At 39.8% G+C, this 23,643-nt stretch overlaps 2 protein-coding genes across 5 annotated transcripts in view; one reads left to right on the plus strand and one right to left on the minus strand.

The window, feature by feature from the left end:
- The window catches only part of DHX57 (DExH-box helicase 57), a 54,561-nt gene extending 38,807 nt beyond the window's left edge, over nucleotides 1-15,754 (minus strand). The window contains exons 1-5 of one of the 4 annotated variants that reach the window (XM_059405486.1): nucleotides 15,643-15,754; nucleotides 8,686-8,921; nucleotides 3,231-3,389; nucleotides 1,992-2,177; nucleotides 865-1,703 (exon numbers count right to left, since the gene is read on the minus strand). In XM_059405486.1, the coding sequence (XP_059261469.1) occupies nucleotides 865-1,703; nucleotides 1,992-2,177; nucleotides 3,231-3,389; nucleotides 8,686-8,915 (1,414 nt within the window). In that variant the 5' untranslated portion in view covers nucleotides 8,916-8,921; nucleotides 15,643-15,754. The other 3 variants (XM_059405488.1, XM_059405485.1, XM_059405489.1) reach the window with 3 other exon arrangements.
- Nucleotides 15,275-23,519, plus strand: MORN2 (MORN repeat containing 2). The gene is made up of 6 exons (XM_059407622.1): nucleotides 15,275-15,329; nucleotides 15,739-15,870; nucleotides 18,539-18,589; nucleotides 19,357-19,463; nucleotides 20,442-20,578; nucleotides 22,662-23,519. Exons 1-6 carry the CDS (start codon nucleotides 15,275-15,277, stop codon nucleotides 22,762-22,764), a joined length of 585 nt encoding a protein of 194 aa, XP_059263605.1. The 3' UTR covers nucleotides 22,765-23,519.
- The last annotated feature ends 124 nt before the right edge of the window (nucleotides 23,520-23,643 follow it).

Here is a 23,643-nt window from a genome sequence, read left to right on the forward strand (position 1 = left end):
AACCCACTGAATTGTACCCTTTGAAATTAAGGGTGAATTTTATGGTAGGTAAATTTTATCTCAATAAAGCTATTACTTAAAAAAGTCCATGACACACCATTTGTCATTTCTCAAGGAATATATCTGAATCCCACATGCTAAAAGCTGCTGTTTGGGAGCAAGTGACTGGTGAGTGAACCTAGCTATCTGTCCACCATCCCCATCTCAATGCAATTTCATTGTTCTCTACTTATTGATGTTTACCTAAGAACTCCTGTGAAATAATAAAAACTTGTTTCTCTCAAGAAAGATGGCAACAAATAAGAGAGAATTCTTTGCTGAACTTCGAACATGGAGTTTAATTGTGGTGTAAGAATCGGTATAGCAAATCTGGATTTCACTAATGCCAGAAGATTGCACAAACATTTCTTTGAGGATTTAGGGATTCATAAAGGTAGCCCTATGCTAATAAACTTTGGGGGACTAGGGTAGTATAGAAAGAGAAATATCTCTAAAAACTCATTTGAAAGTCATTCCATGTAAAGCATCAGAAGTAAACATGTGAAACTAAATGAATTCAATGGAACAGTTTTTCTAGGAAGATGCTCTAGTTCTTCCAGCTCCCAATTGCTTGAATAAACTTATACAACACTACAAACCTTCAATGCAGAGAGCCCAATCATGGTGGCAAATCTGGGACTTACAATTAAAGTCAGGCCACAGTTCAGGGGATTCTCATTCCCTTTTGCCCATGGACTGAGGAGAATGACTTGCCCAAGATCACCAGGAGATCCGAGCACAGCCCTCGGAAACGCTGACTTCCTCAATCCACCATTGTGAACTCCCCCTCCACAAGGCCCTCCATGCAATCAAGGCCTTACATACCTTCAGGAATTTGATTTGAAGCAAAAGAATTATTTGGAATCACTGGTTTACGACAGACAGGATTATTTATTCTGGTCCCAGAGGATACTGGCAGAAAGTTCACAGGAGGGACACTGTACTTGTGATGGGTATTTGTCAGTAAATTGACTATTTCTGATTCTTCCTCTAAAAGGGTTATCAAAGAATACACAACAGGTTCTGAAGTTTCTGCAAATGTCAAGGCCTTGCCATAAAGGAACTCAGAAATATGTAAACGACAAGCCAGAGGTAGATTCTCATTGGTGGAATAAAATGCCACAAGAGGAGCTTGGTAAGGGTATTTGTGGTCTTTAGAAAATCGAATTTCGAGTTCATATAAAAAAGAGGCATCTTCGTGGGCATTAAGATGAGAATCATCTACAATTCTTTCCGCTCTTCCGACAATCTGATTTGGGGGCACTTCATGTTTGAATTTGCATCTTGATCCAAATTTACAATTTCCTTTGAGGTAAAATTTACAGACTTCAAGTGTAGCGTCCTGTGTATTTTTGGTACTTTCCCTTTGCTTGGATTTGCAGAATTTACTCGTCAAGTACTCCAGTTCTAATCCAATGGTCCAGACTCGGTTCTGAATTCTTTCTATAAATTTCTCTCCACAGATGGACTTGAGAGCAAATGCCTCTTCCTGACGCTGTTCCACACACTCATCCAAGCTGACATGGGCAACTGCCTCCGAGCTCTTCATCTTCTCCCCAAATGTCTCTGAAAAACACTGTGTGAGCAGATGTTCTAGTGATGCCCCGACATCTCCATCACAGAGCCTCAGGGCTGCCTGACAGCGCTCGGTGTCGAAGCCGTACCTACCAAGTGTGAAATGTGACAAAAATATTAAGTAGTAGCAAGTCACAGAAGTGAAATTCATTTATATATGTTTGTGTGAAGTTATAACCATATATAGGTAGGATCTGTATTTTGAAAAAGTATCTCTGGTAATACTCCCTAATCACCTTGTTCCGAAAGAGAAGATATTAGACATGTATCATGCACGGCCACAACCCACACACTAGCAAAGTACTCCGGAGGGTTTATAGTATGATTTCAGTCGCTTCACTTCTCCCCTAACTCCCATCAATGTTGAAAGCAATCACCTGGAAAGCTTCTGCACTGCAAATGTTGAGACGGTAAACTCTGGACTCTGAGGCTCCACTGGGCCTGAGCCAGCATATTCCAAAGGGTCACAGTCAGGAACAAGGGAAGCTTCTCGTCCAGCAGACCAGTACTGTTCATCATCACACTCAGGCTCATCATCTTCCTCCTCCCCGGAAATGCCTCTTCTGCCAAAGGTAATATATTTTACATTAGATACTAATTTCCATGTACTTCAAAGAATAAATAAGCAAGAGTCTAAGAATTTAGTTCAAGGAGCCAAAGGACCTAGGATCCTAACAATTTTGTTTGTTTGTTTGTTTGTTTGTTTTTTTTAGGATCCTAACTCTTCTTTAGTCACTGATTTATACTTTTATTGATCTATTCATTTATATCCTGGCAATTAATATTCACCAGGCATTTATGACATGCCAGGTACTATGTTAAGGGTTTTATATGGTCTTTCTCTTTAAAAGTCTTCCCACTAATCTGATACTATTAGAATCTCCATTTTTTCAGATGATCAACGAAAACTTAGAGAGGATTAGTAATCGCCAAAGGTTATACAGTAAAGAGCAACCAGAGATGGTTAACCAAGGCAGTCTGACCCCAAAGCCTATATTCTTAACCACGGAAGCCCTGCCTATTCTCTCTCCTCGTTCATAAAAACCATCCCTCATTTTTCGCTTGGCTGCATAACCACCTTTCCTAAATCTAAAGCAGATAAAGAGATTTGTAGATAAGCTGGAAATGGAGCTGTTCACCACTGTCCAACCATTAATTGTGGCGAATGCCACGAACTGACTTTTTGACTGAAATCACAAAGCAAAACAGTCAAAGAGTCAAAGTTGTTTCTCTTCAACAGATGGTTATAAGAAAGTGTACCCCTAAGCCTTCATCTCATCAACTCGGTATCTGCTCCTACAACAACACCGCTATTTGTTCACTCCAAGGTTTTATTAAGAAGCCTGTCAATAAAGCAATTACTGAGTCTGTTTCAGCATTGTCCTCGGGAGAAAAGATGAAAAGGCAATTTGTACTGCTCACAGATACTGCAATACGAACTCACTCTGAAACTGTTGCTTAATAGTTATTCTTGTTATTTCTCTCAGCTCACTTCCAACTAATTACATTGTCACCATAGGATCAGTACTGAAAAGTTGTCCCAAAGACACGTGGGGCCTGCCCACTGCCAACACAGCTTCCTTCACATACGAATTTACTCAAATAAAATGATTTACTCAGATCCAGCATCTGCGTCTTGCTCCTGCAGGTCCCGGAGAAGAGCTTTCACTTTCTCCTGGTTCTCAGAAGTCATGTGCAGGGTCTGAAGGGGCACTTTGGCTTCGGGCTTCCATCTTGGGCGTGCTTCTCCTTTTCTTACGCTACTGTTGCTAGGTCTGCAAAGGACACACTGACTTGGGACCACAACTTTGACACTCACCCCACAGCCCCAACTGGACTGTCAACTACCTCACAAATGATAACAGTGAATGTGAAGAAGTCCTTGTTTTCCACAGTACTTACCAGACTTCATTATCTTGCTGCTGCTGGAAAAAAAACCTGATTAGATACTTAATCATTAAGTCTGGCTTCACTAACTCAAGAATCCTCTGGAAAAACTAATAGTAGGATGACTCCTGCTGGAATAGAGGACTTAAAAAAAAAAAAAAAGTGTTACACACAAATATTATTTCATTCTATTTTGGGTACCCAATCTGAAAACAATGAAGGGTCTCATCTTACTTGTGAATATTAGGCCCTGCTTCGGAAATATTTTCCTAAATTATCATTACTTCCTCATTAAAAATAATAATAATAATAAATACATGTTCACTGGAGAAAAGTAGAAAACAGAAGTCATTCTAATTCACATCAATTATTTTCACATTTATAAATAAAACTATACAGTATAATATAATCTTTTATATTTGCTTTATTTCCTTATCAAAATAAAACTGGTATTTCTCTAAGATTAAATATTCTCTTACAATGTATTTTTTTGTCGTTGTTGTTGGTTCTAATGGTGGTTTTTTGTTTTTTGGGGTTTTTTTTGACAGAGAGAGAGATCACAAGTAGGCAGAGAGTCAGGTGGGGGCGGGTCGGAGGGAGCAGGCTCCCTGCTGAGCACAAGCCCGACGTGGGGCTCAATCCCAGGACCCTGAGATCATGACCTGAGCCGAAGGCAGAGGCTTAACCCACTGAGCCACCCAGGCACCCTCCTACAATGTATTTTTAAGTGGGTACGTATAGATATAGATGTACTGGAATTTACTTCACTCATCTTTCATTGTTAGATTTTAGATTGTTTTAGGGACTCTTTTAAATATTTAAAACAATAATAAATTCTAAAGTTTAACATTATTCACTAAATTTCTTTTTTTCGTTGGGCATGTTTCATTATGAATTTTCACAAATCTAGGAAATGGAAGAATCTTTTTATGTTTAAAATCTCAATTCACAATATTAAGACTTTGAAAAGAACCACACATTTAAACTTGCAACACTGGATAGCAAAGGAGAAAATATAATCGATTATGGTTTTAGCCACTTAGTCATAGTTTCTGAAAAGAAATGTTGCCCCAAGTCTATCATTTCTTCTAACATTCTTTTCTTTCTTTTAAAGTAGGCTCCATGCCCACTGTGATCCTAAAGTCAATCCCTCTGTTTGTACACTGTATCCCAATCTCTCCAGTCTCCTCAAGGAAAGAATTCCAGCACTTGTATTTCCCTCTACATTGTCAGTTCTTTATTCCTCTTGGAGCAGTCCCATCAGCACACACACATCCTCTGTAATTCTAACATCTTAAAAAAACCAAACCAAATTCTCCCCCTCAAACTATTGCCTTATCTCTTCTCCCTCCTCTGCCCTTTACTGTAAAACTCCTCAGAGGGGTTATCTAAATCATTGTTTTTGTCTCCATTTTCCTTCCTTTTCTCTCTGACACACACTACAATCAGGGCTTCTCCTCACCGACTATATCAAACAGCTCTTGTCAAGACCTATGCTCTAGATATATAACTCAGTGAGGCCTAAAACCAAAATTACAAGGAGAAAAATCAAACACTACACTAAGAAAATCGTGCCTCATCCTACCACCCATCAAGAGTCTTGAACACTACTGTTACTGAAGCTAAGGTGCAGACATTCACCAGCTGAGGCCTTGGAGTAAAGCTGTGAGGTAAGACCACAATGGCACCACAGAGAAGAGATCCTGTCAGCTCATTTTCTGCTAGGCATATAACTGTCATGCCACCTACAGAAACAGTGTAAGATCTGGCTTGGGATTCACAGAAAAGGGAGATACCAATGAAAAACTGAAATTACCTGATTCTTAGGAAATGGCAGGTGAGGGACATCTGGATTATAAGCCTTTCCATGTCTAAGACAATTTTCTTAGTTAATCTTACCCTGGTGGCCTGCATAACTGCAGTCCTCAATAAAACAGGGGCCTCCAATAATCCTGAATTCAAATGAATAAACACGATATAAAAATTTCCAGCCCATTCCATTGGTTCAAGAAACTCCTGGCGGCCTTCACATGTGCTCTCCAGCAGTCTTAGGGTCATAACTAGATTACATAGCACTTTTGTGGGAATGAAGAAAATGTTGCATCTTCTAGGCCTGCTTAGGGGAAGTGATCATTCCTATGGGGCAGAGGGAGAGCAAATGGGTAAAGGAAATAGAAGGGGACAAACTTTGTAATAAGACAAGTGTGTTCTGGAGATGTAGTGTACAACACAGTGACCATAGTTAAATATGATGTTTTATATATTTGAATTTGGTGAGATAGTTCTTAGAAGTTCGCTCGTATGCAAAATTTAAGAAACAACAACAACAAAAAAATGAACAAAGGAAAACAAAAAGAGACAAGCAGAGAAGCAGACTCTTAAATACATGGAACCAACTGGTGGCTGCCAGAGGGGAGGAGGGTGCCCGGGGATGGGTGAACAGGTGATGGGGATGCAGAGGGCACTGATCTTCATGAGCACTGAGTAACATACAGAATTGTCGAACAATTATTCTGTGTGACTGAAACTACTAAAAGACTGTATATTCATTAGACTTGAATAAAGAAAAAATTCACACCAAAAATAAACAAAGAAACCATAATTATGTAAGGCAATGGCTGTGCAACTAAAGAAATAAAGGTTACCTATGCTACCCACACCGCCAAATCCAGAGGCCAGCTGTGAGTGCACATCTCTCGTGAGCTCTCACAAGCACTCCTTCACGACAAGCATACCCTTCATGGATCCCATCATATCCAACTGGATAATCCCTTTCAGAGCAGCTTTATTTCCTGATTCCAGAAACGAAACTCTCCTAGTTTTCCTCCTACTCCTCTGGCAACTGCTCTCTCCCCTTTGACAGATTCTCCTAATCTCTCTCAGCTATAAAGCCTAGAGTAGCCCAGGCCTCCAAGTTCGGACCTCTTCTCTATCTATATAGTCCATCTCACCCAATCTCACAGTTTTAAGCTGCAGTCATTTAGAGGACTCATACATTAACTTCTCTAGCTCAGATTTTTCCTCTGAACTCAAGGTTTAGATGTAAATTGCCAGTACACACAGAACACTGAGTCAGGCTACTTTATACTCTACTGAGTATAGTTGTGCGGACTGAACACTGTGCAAAGGCTCCTGGTGGGGATAGGAGGAGGATGAGGGAGGATGGGACAGCAAGTGTTCAGATCCAGCCTATGTTAGTGTACAAGCCACCCTTCTGGTGCTAAAACCGCCCAAAGAAAGGCATACAATTCACATAAAGGCATACAATGAATAGTAGCAACTCTGGCAGGAGGGACTGATGTCACACACCTTTGCCTCAAGGCCAGCAATGGCCTCCTATCTTTCTCAAAGCAAAAGCCAAAGTCCTTACAAAGGACACTAAGGTCCTACACAGCATTAGCCTCTTGGATCTAACTGCCTGTTACTCTCCTTCTTACCCATCCACTCTGGCCACACGCCTCCCTGCCACTTCTTAAACCTTCCAAGCACACTCTGGTTGAGGGGCTTTGTACGCGGTGTTCCCGCTGCCTTGAATGTTCTCCTTCTCGTCCCTGCTTAAAGGACATGTTATTAGAGAAGCCTTCCCTGATCACTCTACATAAAACAGCAACCATTTAAAAATAACAGCAGTTTATTTTGGTATTTTCAACCTCTTTTATCTTCATTTTTCTCCAGGGTACTTTCTACCTGGCATATTATATATCATTTATGGTCCTTATACCTCAAACTTGCTTCTATGAAGACAAGAACACTCTCTTATTCATTGCTCTAATTCTAGTCCCTAACACAGTATGCGGTGCATAGTAGGCGCTCAGTACATACTTGCAGCATGAATGGATGCCCAAGGCTATAAGAACTCCCAGTTACAATGTTTATGTTTTCAAAAAGACAGGAGCTGCATCTAACTCAGAAGTTAGGCTCTTAAGTCAGCAGGTAAAGTGAAAATATACCTTAAAACTCCTCTAGAAATTTCCTAGATTCCTTTTAAAAAAGGGTCAAGTTTGAGAATGATATATTAGCTCTCAGTATGTCCAAAATGATCATTTTTCTTTTAGAACAAAAATAATTTGTAGACTCTCTGGTTGAATATTAGATGAAGTTCTTGGTTATATTAGAGACTATGTATAAAAATATGTATTTAAGCCCTAAAATCACACACCCAGTGCATCAAGTGGCTGCAACTACAAAAAGCACCTGGAAACTGAGACTAATCGAGGGAACTGTACTTCTTCCATGTCTTGCTCACTGTGGGGCCCAGATTCATTCAGTGGCAAGTTTAAACTATTTAAATGCTATCTGTTTTTCTTTTTTCTTTTTCTGAGTGCAGATAGTTCTTGTATTCATTTAAGTTAAAAGCATGTTTGATGCAGTTAAGCTCTAGCACACACCTATAATTGTATTCATTTAAGTTAAAAGCATGTTTGATGCAGTTAAGCTCTAGCACACACCTATAATCCTTTCTAATTAATATTTAGTTGGGAGTTACTTCACAAAAGAGAGAGAGAGTATATGTGCATGTAGCTTTAAAGAAACCTTTCCATCTCCAAAAATTCCGTGGACAGCTTGCAGACAGTGAGAATTCTCTATCTATGCTATATAAGCTGCAGCAATAAAACCTATACTTTTACTAAATATTCATTAGAATTATCAGAATCTATTCATATTTGAAAGCTGAAGATGAAAGAAGCCTGGATATGACTCTCTCACGGGTCATCACATGAAGCACGAGTGAAGATTTGGCTGATATGTCTGGAAAAGAAATAATTCATCAACTAAAGAGACAGACAGAGAGGACCAACAAGTAGCATTTGGGGGCTTTCAAACTACAATGTGTAAAATAGTCAAAATAATTTTTACTTTTGCCATTTCCAATACTTAGTTTTCTGGTAACATGAGTTACAGCAACAGCATTATATTTGATTCACAGTGGCATGAAAGTTGAAGTTAACCTCAGATTTCGACCTTCCAAAAAAAGCCATTAGGTGTAACCTTTTCTAGAGGCTCCCCCAAAAAGCCACCTGATGGTTAAGTTAGGTGGGAGACTGCAAGGTTTTAAAACAAGAGCTACAATTCACTTGACCAGAATTACTTGGCATTTTCCCCCCTTCCTCTTAGCTCTCCGCTGTCCCACAGGTCAGAAACTGATACTATTTCTATACTTAAATATTAAAAAAGCATAATGACCTGGATGAGCGCCTTGATTCACTGAAGATACAAAAGTCATCGCCATCATCCCAAATTCTACTTGAGGCCTTCCGACTGCCAGCGCTGCCACCACCACCGCCGCCACCACCACCGCCGCCGCCGCCCCCGTGCGATTTATTGGTGTGACTCCTGCCTCCTCTGGCTCCTCTAGACGACCCTTTCCCACCTCCTTTGCCTGGCTTGCCTTTTCTTCTTACTGAAGAACTCATTTTCACCTGCAAGAGAGAAATTAATACACACATCATAAAACTAGACAAGTATGACAATCCTTTGTCACAGTTATGGAGAGAACCCATTACAAAGAAATAAGGAAATGCATGTTTTTGAAAAGGGTCAGTCTAGGGGAAGCATAGATAAATTGTTTAAACAAAAGCTTTACAAGCACATCCCTCTGGGGATTAATATTTATTGAGTTTCTCCGACACAGATTTCTTAACCAGGAATATGTATCAGAAATACCTGCAGAAGTTTCAAAACACACATGCTTAAGCCCCAGTCCTAGATCCTGATTTGGTTAGATTTGGTATATGGCTTAAAAAACTCTAGTTGAAAAGAGATGTTCTTCATGTATTTAATATGTGATTTGATAAACAAAATTTTAATTTACATATATGCTTCCAGAGATACAGTCCTTGTTCAGAGATTTTGCCTGGGTAGAATGAAAGTATAAAGCTTTTGCATGCAAATGAAGTTAAGTTGTTAACCAGCTTAAAATAGAATATTATAACTATAAGATGCTTTATGTAAGCCTCATGGAAACTACAAAGCAAAAATCTACAGTACGTATACAAAAGAGAAAGGAATCAAAGCATACCGCTAGAGAAAACCATCAACTCACAAAGACAGCAGGAGAGAAAAAGGATTTATAAAACACCTAAGAAACGATTAGCAAAATGTCAGTTTTAAGCCCTTACCTATTGGTAATTACCTTACATGTAAAGAGGTTAATTTCTCCAAGCAAAAGACACAAAATGGCCGAAGAGATGAAAAAATAAGACCCAACCATATGCTACCTACAACAGAAGTGCTTTGGCTTTAGGGACACCAACTGAAAGTGAAGGGATGGAAAAAGCTATTCCATGCAGATGGAAACCAAAAGAAAGCAGGGACAACTATACTTTTATTGGGCAAAATGTACTTTAAGGCAAAAACTAACAAGGGACAAAGATGGTCATTACATAATGATAAGGGGATTAAATCAAGAGGTTCCAACAATTGTAAATATGCACCCAACACCAAAACACCTAAATATATAAAGCAAAACAGACATAGACAAAAAAGAAAGCAAAAATGAAAATGATACATTAAAATTATAAAATATAGCCAAAGCTATTTATTTATTTCACTTAATTTTATTTTTTTTTAAAGATTTTATTTATTTGTCAGAGAGAGGGAGCACAAGCAGGGGGAGGGGCAGAGACAGAGGGAGAAGGAGGCTCTCCACTGAACAAGAAGCCTGATATGGGACTCAGTCCCAGGACCCTGAGATCATGACCTAAGCAGAAAGCGACGTTTAACTCACTGAGGCACCCAGGCGTCCCCAAAGCTAGCTTTAAGATATTCTCTTAGACTTGCATATTCCTATAAGAAAATAGTTTTTTAACTCAAGAAGTAATAAGCTACATTAAAAATAAGAAAGTACCTAGGAATAAATTTAACCAAGGAGGCGAAAGAACTGTGCACTGGAAACTAGAAGACATTGATGAAAGAAATCAAAGAAGATACAAATAAATGGAAGGATAGTCTGTGCTTATCGATTGGAAAAATTGACAATTATTAGAATGTCCATACTACCCAAAGTAATCTTCAGATTCAATGTAACCTCTATCAAAATCCCAATAGCATTTTTTGCAGAACTAGAATAAATAATCCTAAAATTTGCACAGAGCCACAAAGACCCTGAATAGCCAAAGCAATCTTGAGAAAGAAGAACTAAGCTGGAGGCATCATAATCCCTGATTTTAAACTATATTATAAAGCTGTGGTAATAAAACAGTATACTATTAGCATAAAAACAGACACACAGATGAATGGAACAGAATAGAGATCCCAGAAACAAATTCATACATATATGGTCAATTAATTCACAATAAAGAGGCCAAGAATAAACAATGAGGAAAGAGGTCAATAAATCGTGTTGGGAAAACTGGACAGCCACATGCAAAAGAATGAAATTAGACTATTATTTTACACCACACACAAAAAATGAACTCGAAATGGATTAAAGACTTGAATGTAAGACTTGAAGCCAAACAACTCCTAGATGAAAATATAGGCAGTAAACTCTTTGATATCAGTGTTGGTGATGACTTTTTGACTCCAAAATCAAAGGCAACAAAAGCAAAAATGAAAATGTGGGACTACACCAAGCTAAAAAGTTTCTGCAAGCAAAGGGAAACATCAACAAAATGAAAAGGCAACCTACTGAATGGAGAAAGTATTTGCAAATCATGTATCTGATAAGAGATTACTATCTAAAATATATAAAGAGCTCATACAATTCAACAGCAGAAAACCCCAAATGATTCAATTAAAAAACTAGCAGATGATCTGAATACACATTTTTCCAAAGAGAACATATAGATGGCCAACAGGTACATGAAAAGATGCTCAACATTACTAATTATCAGAGAAATACAAACCAAAACCACAAGGAAATACCACCTCACACCTGTGCGAATGGCTATTATCAAAAAGACAAGAAATAACAAGTGTTAGCAAGGATATGGAGAAAAGGGAACTCTTGTGCACTGTTGGTAGGAATGTAAACTGGCATAGCTACTATGGAAAACAGTACGGAGATTCGTCAAAAAATTCAAAATAGAGGGTTCCTGAGTGGTTCAGTTGGTTAAGCAACTGCCTTCGGCTCAGGACGGATCCCAGAGTTCTGGGATCGAATCCCGCATGGGGATCACGGCTCCACGAGGAGTCTGCTTCTCCCTCTGACCTTCTTGCCTCTCATGCTCTCTTTCACTGCCTCTCTCTCAAATAAATAAACAAAATCTTAGAATGAAATATTGTCATTTGTGACAACAAGGATGGGACACTGAAGGCATTTTGTTAAAGTGAAATTAGTCAGAAAGAGAAAGACAAATACGTATGATCTCACTCAAATGTGGAATTTAAAAACAAAAACAACCAAGCTCACAGATAAAAAGAACAGATTGGTGGTCACCAGAGGTGGTGGGTAGAGGCTGGGTAAAATGGGTAAAGGGGTCAACAGGTACAAACTTCCAGATATAAAATAAATACATTACGGAGATATAATGTACAGCATAGGGACTACAGTAAATAATACTCTATTGCATACTTGATAGCTGCTAAGAGAGTAAATTGTAAAATCCTCATCATAAGAAAAAAAAAATTTTTTGTAACTATGTAAGGTGGTGGATGCTAACTACTAGACTTACTGTGGTGATCATTTCACAATATATACAAATGACATCATTATGTTATATAACTGAAACTAATGTTATATGTCAATTATACCTCAGTTTAAAAAATGATTCAACTATATGCTATTTATTTATCATTTTAAATTCAAAGACACAAATAAATGAAAGGAAACAGATGGTAAAAGATAAATTATGCAAACAGCAACCACAAGAAAGCTGGAGTGACTGTGCTAATATCAGACAAAATAGACTTTAAAGCAAAAAAAATGTTACTAGAAATAAAGAAGGACATTTCATAATGATAAAGGGGCTGATCTATCAGAAAGATATAACAATGATAAATATATATGCACCTAATAACAGAGCACCAAAATACACGAGCCAACAACTGATATAACAAAAAAGAAGACAAAATTTCCTCATGAAGCTTACCTTCCAAAGGGTAAGACATAAATAAATAAACAGATAATGCCAGTTAAATGCTGTACAGAAAAAGAAAAATCCCAAAACTGTTATTTTAAAGACAGTAGTCAGGTAAGGCCTCTGTGAGATCATGTTTGAGCAGGCAACCTGAACAAACAGAGAAAGAGCCATGAAATATTTGTGAAAAGAATATTCCGAGGGGAAGGTGCCAGGTCCAGAACATCTTCAATGCACTGAGCTGGACAAACAGTAAGAAGTTTGATGGGTCCGTACTGAAGTGAGGAGAGCAGATGAGGTCAGAGAGCAGAGAAGGCCAAGAAAAAGCTGGAGACAGAGGGGAGCACTGTGAGGAGAGGCAAGAGAGAAGGGGTTGTTACCTCAATAAAGTGGGCAGGCCACAAAGTTAACGTTGCATTGCCACAGCAAAGATCTGGTTGGGTTTGGTTCTTAAGTTGCAGTTATTGCCAATTTAGTCTAATACTTGACTTTAAAGATTTTATACACAATATTTTTGTTATACATCACAACTTGGCCACCTCTGCTCCAAACAAAAGAATGAATCTTAAAGTGAGCTTATTTCTTTTGGTGATTCATGTATGTACAGAGATTCTGTGATTCCATTTCATACTGTACCATACAGGAATGCTTTGTATAAATGAATTGCTTTTCATTTTAGTATCATTAGTAGTATCATGGTCCCATTACATGCCTATTAACCTCATAAATGTGTCATTAGTTTTTGAGATACCAACTAGGAAATTACTGCAGTTGTTCAGGCAAAGCAAATACAGAAAAAATAGTGCGTTGGACTAGGATGGGAGCAGTAGAGTTGAAAAGTGGTCACAGATTCTGCATGTATTTTAAATGTAGATGAATGAGATGAAAAGTATGAGAAAGAAATGTCTACAATTACTGTGAGATTTTTTAGCCTACATAGTGGTGTCATGTGCTCAGAACTGAAATACTGGGGAGGAAAAAATCGGGGAGGGTGTCACAAGTTCATTGGATCTGTTACATTTGAGATGCCAATTAGATACTCACATGGAGACATACTGAAGGTAGTTGAACAAACAAGTCTGCATTAAGGGGAAAGGTAAGATTATTTCATTTAAACCTCTAAAAATCTAGTACGGTAAAGATCAATTTTTACATTTTATAGAAAAGGAGTCTAGAACACAGATAATTATATGACATGTCTAATGGCACCTAATGTACAGAAGCAAAGTCTGGAGCCAGGGTTTGAAGCAATCTGTCTGACACCAAAGCCAAATTCTTCCTACCGTATCTCCTCCTCCTCACCACACACATGTACCTTGTATCTTCAATTCCTCAATTCAAAGTTTAGTGATAAACAAGACTTCCTTCGATTTGGGCCTGGGTCTTAATTTATAAAGGGGACAACAAGGAGAGATCAATGCCACCAAAAGAAAAGTTTAATGTTATTCACATTTGGCCAGAAAGGAGAGGGGTGTGCCGTGCCACGGCAGGCCAGGTCCATAGGAAGAAGCACCGGTGTCAGTCAGGAGGCACAAAGGAGCCAGGGGAAGGCAAAAGCCACAGCCTTTCTTAGGGTTTTCGCAGGAAAGGCAGGGCAGAGTAAACAGTTTAGGACTGGCCAGTTAAAATAATCCCAGCAGGCTTTGGGGCAGAGCGGCTGTGCTTAGTTGCCTGTGACCTGGCCCTGGGTTGATTTAGGGGGAGGGAGGAATTGGCCTGGGGTGTAAAAATTATGATAAAGGAGGTAGGTGGTGGGGGGTTGGTCTGCATATGAAAGGTGTGTTCACAGGTCAGGGTGAATTAGCTATCCCTAGGAAGGGCAGCTTCTTCCTGGCCAGGTTGGTCCCCATGTGTCAAAACAGAATAAAATACTGGAAATTAAAAAATGATTAATACACATTTCCAACACAAATTTCAAATCCCTTCATTGCAAGTTTCCCGACTCCAGATCTCTTAGATAAGAGAGTATCATAAGAAGCCCAACTACCTCAAATTCTTCTGCAAAAACAGTGGTACTTATACTCACAAAAACTTAGGGTCATTAAAAGCTTAGCAGGAGACGAAAACAATCAGGCAAACTGAAATTCTGTAAAGTTGTGCATCAGTAATTATCTATTACTTCTAGAATTCAGAAAAAGATAAAGGATATACAAATCAGATTCAGCTCAAAAAACACCCAGTCTAGGTAAGTTTGTGTAAGTAAAATACACTAGGAAAAAAGCAAGAAGATGTGCTTTGATTTTTAAAGAGTGGCAACCAGGCCACTCCCCAGCTAGCTTGCCTAAACAAACGAGCAACAACTTGTCTCACACCAACCCAGAAAATGTCAACTTTACAACCGGATGTAAGATCTGCTCTCAAAATGTTGAAGGAAGACTGCGGTACCAATACGACTCACCCCAGATGTCTTCAAGGGAATGAGAATCAGGTTGTATGATCGACATGGATTAAATGTCTCTATTCTATTCCACTTAGCCTGGGAAGATTCCAACTATTTTTCTTCACCGTGGACACAGGGACCTAAGTTTGGCTCGAAGAGGATCCTTTATTTCACACCCAGAACAGGCCCCCAGGAACAGAATCACCAAACAGGGCACTGAAACCTGATCACACACCCTCCCTTCCCAGGCAAACCTCTGACTGACCCCATACATCCAGCTCCACGCAGATACCCACACCTGGTACCTTTCTTCCAGCATATACTCAGTTCCAGACGCCGCCAAGAGACAGGAAAGGAAACCCGAGCCTCTTCAATGCAACCCTTAACCCCTCTCGTAGCTGGAATCAGCTCCCTCGCCTCCAGCCCGGGTACGGACAACCCGGGATCCTGCTAGCCCAGACTCACCCGCCCCAGCCAGCCTGCCTGGATCCCCCCCCACGCCGCCCCTCCGGCCGGATGCTCCTCAGACCCTGACCGCCCCCGGGGAGGGAGGCGGTAGCAGGGTCCGCACACTGACAACCAGGGCGGCGCGCGGACCACGCACACACGCACACATCCCTTGTCCGCGGAAGGGGGAGGCCGTGGCGGGTTCGCAGCGCCGCTTCCCGGGGCGGCTGTCTGGAGGAAGCACCCGGGGCCGAAGGGGTCCCGCCGGGGAGTCGGCACCCACCGCGATCTCACCTGGAGCGGCTCCGCGGCGGCCCAGCTGCGGCAGCACAACCCGCTGCCTTCTGATTGGCTCAGCGTCGGCCCCTCGCATATTCGCTTCCGGGTGAGAGGTGCCTCGTCGCCCCGGCGACCGAGTCGCGCTCGGCGCGGAGTTAGCGCTCCTTGCCCTCAATGCCACAGAACTGGCGGCCCAGGAGGAACCGCAGAGTCAAGAAAATATTTGCGGCACACCTCTGTCAAGTGAGTGCCCCTCCTCCCAATGCCCCGAGCCGGGAAGGTCACCTCTAAGTAGAACTCGCATTAAGCCAGAGCGTGACCACTGGTAGCGCCTGTGTGGCTGTGACTTATTTCCTAATCGTCTACACCGGGGATGACGTGGGGACTCGGAGAACCCCCCACCCCCACCCCTGGCCTGGGAATCAGAACACCTGGATTCTGTGTTTCGGCCGTCGATTTGCTGTTGTGACATCTTAGGCAAATAACATCCTCTCCGGATTTCAGTTTCCTCTATGGTGCCAGATGGTCTCCATGTCTTACATTCCCTCTCGCTCTAACATTACAAAGTTTCAAATGTGGAACCATTTAAGGACATTTGAAAACATTTTTTTTTTTTGTATGATCAATTTATGTGCCGTGCTTAATATGCATTTAAATATTGTGCCATTCGTTCACTAGACGTTCAGTTCCTACCTACAAGTACTAAGCACCTACAACTGAGTACTATGCTGGACGGTAGAGTGAGGAAAAAAAACAAAAACAAAAACAAAAACAAAAAAAACATTTGACTAATCCCTGATCCTTGACCTAGACTTGGAGATTCCAGCACCAAAGCGTTATTTTAACAGGGTTCTAAGTACAATAGTAGGGATCTGCCCGGGGCGCTCTGGAGACTCCTAGAGGAGTCTGGGTGGATAGGGGAGATAAGAAAGGCTTTGCTCAAGTGATCCTGTCTCTTTTTGTGTGTGCTTTTTTCTGGGAAAAATTTGCAACTTTGTATTACAGTTCACCAATTTACTTTTCAGCTGTATCCATTCTGCTATTCAGTCATTACACCAATTAATGTTATTCATCTCCTAGATTGCTAATTGGTTCTTTTTCATAACCACCTATTTCGGTCTCAAGGATACTACACTCTCCCTTTCTCTCTGAGGATGTTATAGTATTTTAAAGTCTTCTACCTATTGTGTTATATTTCCTCAAAGGGGATGAGCCTCCAGTCTTTCTCGATTGACACCTAAATTAATTTTTTTTAATTTTTAAAATTTTTTTTATTTTTTTTTCATTTGACAGAGAGAGAGGTCACAAGTAGGAAGAGAGGCAGGAGGAAGCAGGCTCCCGTCTGAGCACAGAGCCCAATGTGGGGCTCCATCCCAGGACCCTAGGATCATGACCTGAGCCGAAGGCAGAGGCTTTAACCCACTGAGCCACCCAGGTGCCCCTGACACCTAAATTAATTTTTAAGTAAAAATGTCAGTTCTCTTGCCCCACCCATAGAGATTCTGATTCAGTAGTATAGGAACTTGCAAGCATCCCAAGTAATTCTGAGGCATGAGCCACACTTTGAGTAATATTCTGGTAGACTCTGTTGTCCCAGAAGTTAGAATTTACTTATCTTCTCTCTACATATGTTTTTCTTTGGTATTGGAAAAAAATAATATCTAGTGATTTAGTCCACTAAATGTCCCAGGGCTTTGAGGCATAGATTCCCCTCAATGCTTTCTTTTGACCTGGTCTCCATTCTAATCGCATTCTGTTTAGACGACCTCACCCCTACATCTCCCTACTATCATTTACTATCTTTATTTTATATTCCCTCCTTTTGCCAATTCCTCACTCCACTTTACCTCTTTAAGGGCATCAATAGGTCATATAGGCTACCCAAGAGAGAGAAAAACATATAACCACACAAAAACTGGCACGTGAATGTCCATAGCAACGTTTTCATAACAGCCCAAACTGGAGACAACCCAGCTGTCCACCAATTGATGAATGGATAAACAAACTGTTATTTCTGTATAGGGGATTATTATTTGGTGGCAAAAAGCATGGCTACTTGTTACAACATGGATGAACCCCTAAGAACATTATGCTGAGTAAATGAAGCCAATCATAAAGGACCATTTACTGTGTGACTCATTTATATGAAATGGCCAGAATAGACAAATCCATAGAGACAGAAAGTAGATTAGGGGTTGCCAGGGGCTGGGGCTGGGGCTGGGGTGAGGTGGGTGGGAGTAAAGAAGACGTGGGAGTCGAAACCAGGGGAATGAAGACTAACTGCTAACATTATAAAATTAGATTCTGGTGATAGTTGCATACATCTGAATATGCTAAACCATTGAATTGTATACTTTTAAAGGGTAAGTTTTGTGGTATGTGAATATATATATTTATAAAGTTATTATAATAAACAAATAAATAAAAATAGATTATCTAGACAAAGTTATTCATTTCCCCAGGGCCCTACACTAGAAAATGGGAATGCCAAGTAATCATGATATGCTTGTGATCATATGAAGTGAGTCAGTTTGGTTGGCTCTTTTTTTTTTTTTAAAGATTTTACCCATTTTATTTATTTGACAGAGAGAGATCACAAGTAGACAGAGAGGCAGGTGGGTGGGTGCGGAGGAAGCAGACTCCTTGCTGAGCAGAGAGCCCGATGCGGGGCTCGATGCGGGGCTCGATGTGGGGCTCGATGTGGGGCTCGATGTGGGGCTCGATGCGGGGCTCGATGCGGGGCTCGATCCCAGGACCCTGAGACCATGACCTGAGCCAAAGGCAGAGGCTTTAATCCACTGAGCTACCCAGGCGCCCCAGTTTGGTTGGCTCTTAAAGCACATTTGTTACAGGGTCTTCTCCCATAAAAATATTTAAGTTTATCTGACTTTTCTTAAATCTTTTAAAACAGCTGCTGAAGTGTATAAGATAAACTTTATATTTCCAAATGGAGACAAGTATGGTAAGCATACATTTCAATTACTTTTTATATCTAGACTAAAATTAAATAGCTTAACAGTAAAAAAATTAGAGTGTAAATTTTGTAAAACTAGTATTGGGATATTAACTCCATTAAACAAAATGACACAGAAATACTAATAGATGGACAGATTTTATATTTCTTTCTTTATTTTTAAAAAATTTATTTATTTATTTGACAGAGCTATAGAGCACAAGTAGGCAGAGCGGCAGGCAGAGGGAGAGGGAGAAGCAGGCTCTTCACTGAGCAGGGAGCCTGATGTGGGGCTTGATTCCAGGATCCTGGGATCAGGACCTGAGCTGAAGGCAGCTGCTTAACCAACTGAGCCACCCAGGTGCTCCCAGATTTTAAATTTAAACTGTAATGTTAAGTCTAGATAGTATGCCTTGGGAACCCATGTATGGGATCTGTCGGTCTTCCTGTCGGGTGTGTTTTTTAATGGTTACATGACTTAAGGGACACCTGTCTGGCTCAGTCAGAAGAGCATACAACCCTTGATCTTGGGGTCATGAGTTCGAGCCCTATGTTGGATGAAGAGATTACTTAAACAAATAAATAAATAAACTTAAAAACAGAAACAAGACCTTGTAAGTCCATGGAGCTCCTTACTCTGGCCTCATTGGTTTCAATGCAAGGGAGCCAAAGAGACCCACAGGGATGCAGTTGTGATTAGTCCTGAACATAAATACTTTATTACCTAGTCAAACAAGGTTCCCATTCATAATGGATTATATTTCTCTCTTGTTTAGATGGTGACTGTACAAGAACATCTTCTGGAATCTTTGAGAGAAATGGAATAGGTACTCATACCACTCCTAATGGGATTGTCTATAAAGGAAGCTGGAAAGATGACAAGGTATTGTTGTTGTAATATTGATAGTGGATAAGTAAGCCTATTGCTTAAATGATTCCTGACATTTCACCATTAACGAAAAACACATGTGAGTAGACTATACAATAAAAATAACTGATATGAATATAGGAGTGATATTAAAGTCATACAGGGTTTGTAATTTTTTTTTTAAGATTTTTTTTTTTTTTTTTTTAATGAGCAGGGAGTCTGATGTAGGACTCGATCCCAGGGCCCTTAGATCAGGGCCCAAGCTGAAGGCAGAGGCTTAGCCCACTGAGCCACCCAGGCACCCCTTGTCATTTTTTTAAAAAGTTTTATTGATTTAAGTAATCTCTGCTTTGTGGCTGGGGGCTCGAACTCACCCCGCAGCTACCCCCTCCCTAAGATCAAGAGTTGCATGCTCTTCTGGCCGAGCCAGCCAGGCCTCCTGTCAACCTTATTATCATCTTTCTCATCTCCTATTCACTGAGTAAACTAAATACATTGCATAATTTACTCATCTAACCCTCATAGCATCTCACGAGGTAGGTACCACTCATGCTCCTCTTTTACAAATGAGGGAAATCAGGCTTAGGTTTCTTTTCCAGTGAGTGATGAAACCAGGTGTGGACCTAGGTGTGCCTGAATACAAATTTTTCTTCCTAACAACTTCTTTGTACTGTTTCCTGTGCTAACTAAACTGGCTATCCTTTAAGATTTTTGATATATTCAAGATATCTTGAGGACCCTATTAGCATCATCCCTGACCCCCTAGATGTTCAAATGCCCCAGCATAAGAACATTAGACTTAGCAGGCTTCAGAAAGAGATGCATTTGAAGGACAACGAGAAATGGTAAATGTTGTCTTATTTTTGTGGAGATAAAGGGTGATACAGCGATAGATTAAATAATAACTAAGTAGATGATAGACATATATGTACATTTTTTTAAGTATTCTAGGGAAACTGAAAGTTACGAGGTCATTTCCTTTGTTACAAACAGATGAATGGTTTTGGAAGACTTGAGCATTTTTCAGGAGCAGTGTATGAAGGACACTTTAAAGACAATATGTTTCATGGATTGGGGACTTATACATTCCCAAATGGAGCAAAGTATACTGGAAACTTCAATGAAAATAGGTAAGCTTGAAATAAAAAGTCATTGTCATTCTAAAAGATTCTTTTCAGGTATGTTTGCTTAAATGTTTTATTTAGTCAATGCTATTATATTCTTTTGTAATATATTTCATTAAAATATATTTATAATATATTTATTAAGAATTGTTTGATTAGGGGCACCTGGGTAGCTTAGTTGGTTAAGCATCAGACTCTTAATTTCAGCTCAGGTCGTGATCTCAGGGTCCTGAGATTGAGCCCTGCATTGAGCTCTGAGCTGGGCATGGAAGCTGCTTACGATTCTCTCTTTCCTTCTGCCCCTCCTCCACCTCTCTCCCTCCCTCTCTGTTAAAGAGAAAAGAAAAGACAAGAATTGTTTGGTTATTTTTTAGGGAAAATGTTATAAAGAGAAGCTAAGACCATCATGAACCTCCAAAAGAAAATATTCTTGTTGATAATTGATTAGACTTTTCATTTATTTCTTCTTACCTCTCCTATTGCTATAGAACGTTTTGCTATCAGCTTGGAAATGGGAAGCTTGTCACAATTATTGAGAAAATTTAGGCCAAAAATTACTTTCACTTGAAATATCCTCATAAACTTCTTTTCCCTCAATTTTAGAGAAAGAGACAGGGGCAGGGAGAGAGGGAGAGAGAGAATCTTAAGCAGGTTCCACACCCAGCATGGAGCCCAATGCCAGGCTTGACCTCACATTCTTTTTTTTTTTTTTTTTTTAAAGATTTTATTTATTTATTTGACAGAGAGAGATCACAAGTAGGTAGATAGGCAGGCAGAGAGAGAAAGGAGAAAGCAGGCTCCCTGCCAAGTAGAGAGCCTGATGCGGGACTCGATCCGAGGACCCTGAGATCATGATCTGAGCTGAAGGCAGAGGCTTAACCCACTGAGCCACCCAGGCACCCTGACCTCACGTTCTTGAGGCCATGAGTCAAAATTAAGAGTTGGATACGTAACCAACTGAGCCACACAGACACCCCTATCCTGATAATTTTTTTAAAAAGCAGCCTTGGGGGATAATTTCATAATTGTTTATTGGATTTTGACCTGATATATGTGTGTATTTTTACTAACCTAATTTTTCAAATGTAAGCAAAATTAGTTTTTGAACTGTAGAAATGTACTCACTGTTATCCTTTCTGGGCTTATGCTTGAAGGAAAAATAAAAATGAAATGAAACAAATGCATACTTTTATTTTTTTTTAAAGACTTTATTTATTTATTTGACAGACAGAGATCACAAGTAGGCAGAGAGGCAGGCAGAGAGAGAGAGAGAGTGGGAGAAGCCAGCTTCCCACTGAGCAGAGAGCCCTATGTGGGGCTCGATCCCAGGACCCTGGGATCAGACCCAAGCCAAAGGCAGAGGCTTTAACCCACTGAGCTCCAAATTCATACCTTTAAAAGCTTAATTTTTGCATTGAAAACCATCCCATGTCATCCAGAGGCTCATGTTCATTTATAAATATCCCTTTATTTCCAGAATTGGAAATGCAACCTAATTGTTAGGAAGTGGTTGATATAAATACATTTTGAGGAAGGCAGAAGAGCGTTCACCTTTTTTTGACTCCCATGTCTGTGCTGATAACACAAATTTTTTCCACTGATGTTAATGAAGGGAAAAAAATCCAACCCTTGGCACAAGGTCTGTTTGTTTATGTGAAGTACATTTTCACTACTCCCAAGAGTCCAAGAAAACCCCCCACATAGCTCACACAGCACCTCACACATAGTTGATGGTCTATAAATATTTGTTGACTAAATGAATGAACTAATAAGAACTTTCATTTTTTAACTGATTGTTTGGTTTTGTGTAAACTTAGTATGTGTGATCCTAAAATCCTAGACACCAAAATTTGTATAATAGCAATGTTTGTTTGGAATAGTAATGGTTTTTGGTACACTATAAAAGCAGGATACTGAATTTTATTTTATTATTTTATTTTATTTTTAGGATTCTGAATTTTAAATCAAAGTTTGAAAGTGGAAAGATATAATTCTTCAGGTGTAGAATATAATATGTTAGACAATCTTATACCTGGACTGTAAATTCTTGGTCTTGGTTAATGAACAAATTTGTTTTTCACTATTGCAGGGTGGAAGGTGAAGGACAGTATACTGACATCCGGGGACTAGAATGGTGTGGTAACTTTCATTTCACTGCTGCTCCAGGCCTGAGACTAAAGCTCCACATGTAGTATATTTTGCATTAAAATTTTAATGTGGTAACTGAACTTTTTAGTTATAAGGAAAACTTAGTCACCTAAAACTTCATATACTACCTCTCTATCATAATTTTGCCAATAAAACCATCTCTCAATGCCTTTTTGAACTTTATTTTCATCATCTTATAATTACTTTAAATAAATTATATGGGAACGCCTGGGTGGCTCAGTCAGTTGAGTGTCCAGCTCTTGATACTGGCTCAGGCCATGGTCTCAGAGTCATGAGATCGAGTCCAGCATCTGGTTCTGCTCTAGGTGTGGAGCCTGCTTAAGATTCTCTCTCTCCCTTTGCCTCTCCTCCTGCTCTCATGCATGCAGCACACACTCTCTCTTTCAAAGAAGGAAAGAAAGAAATCTTTTTTTAAAAAATAAAATAAATTATGTGATTCATTTTAATAAACATAGCAGAACTATCTAAATCTTTTTTTAAAGATTTTATTTATTTATTTGACAGAGACACAGCAAGAGGAAAACACAAGCAGAGGGAGTGGGAGAGGGAGAAGCAGGCTTTCTGCCAAGCAGGGAGCCTGATGCGGGGCTTGATCCCAGACCCCAGGATCATGACCTGAGCCGAAGGCAGACGCTTAACAACTGAGCCACCCAGGTGTCCCAGAACTATCTACATTTTGGCAAAGTAAACTTCCAATCCTGTGACTGAGTTTTGTCTTCTTTAAAAAGCATATCTGTGTGTTAAAAAAAAAAATAAAAAAATTTTTTTTTAAAAAGCGTATCTGTGTGTTAAAGGAAGCTATCAAGGAAATGAATCTACAGAACGGGAGAAAATATTTACCAATCATTTATCTGATACAGATTTAGATTCCAGAGTATATAAAGAACTCAAATATAAATACA

Source organism: Mustela nigripes, chromosome 7, assembly GCF_022355385.1.
Source record: "Mustela nigripes isolate SB6536 chromosome 7, MUSNIG.SB6536, whole genome shotgun sequence".
Taxonomy (NCBI): Eukaryota; Metazoa; Chordata; class Mammalia; order Carnivora; family Mustelidae; genus Mustela; species Mustela nigripes.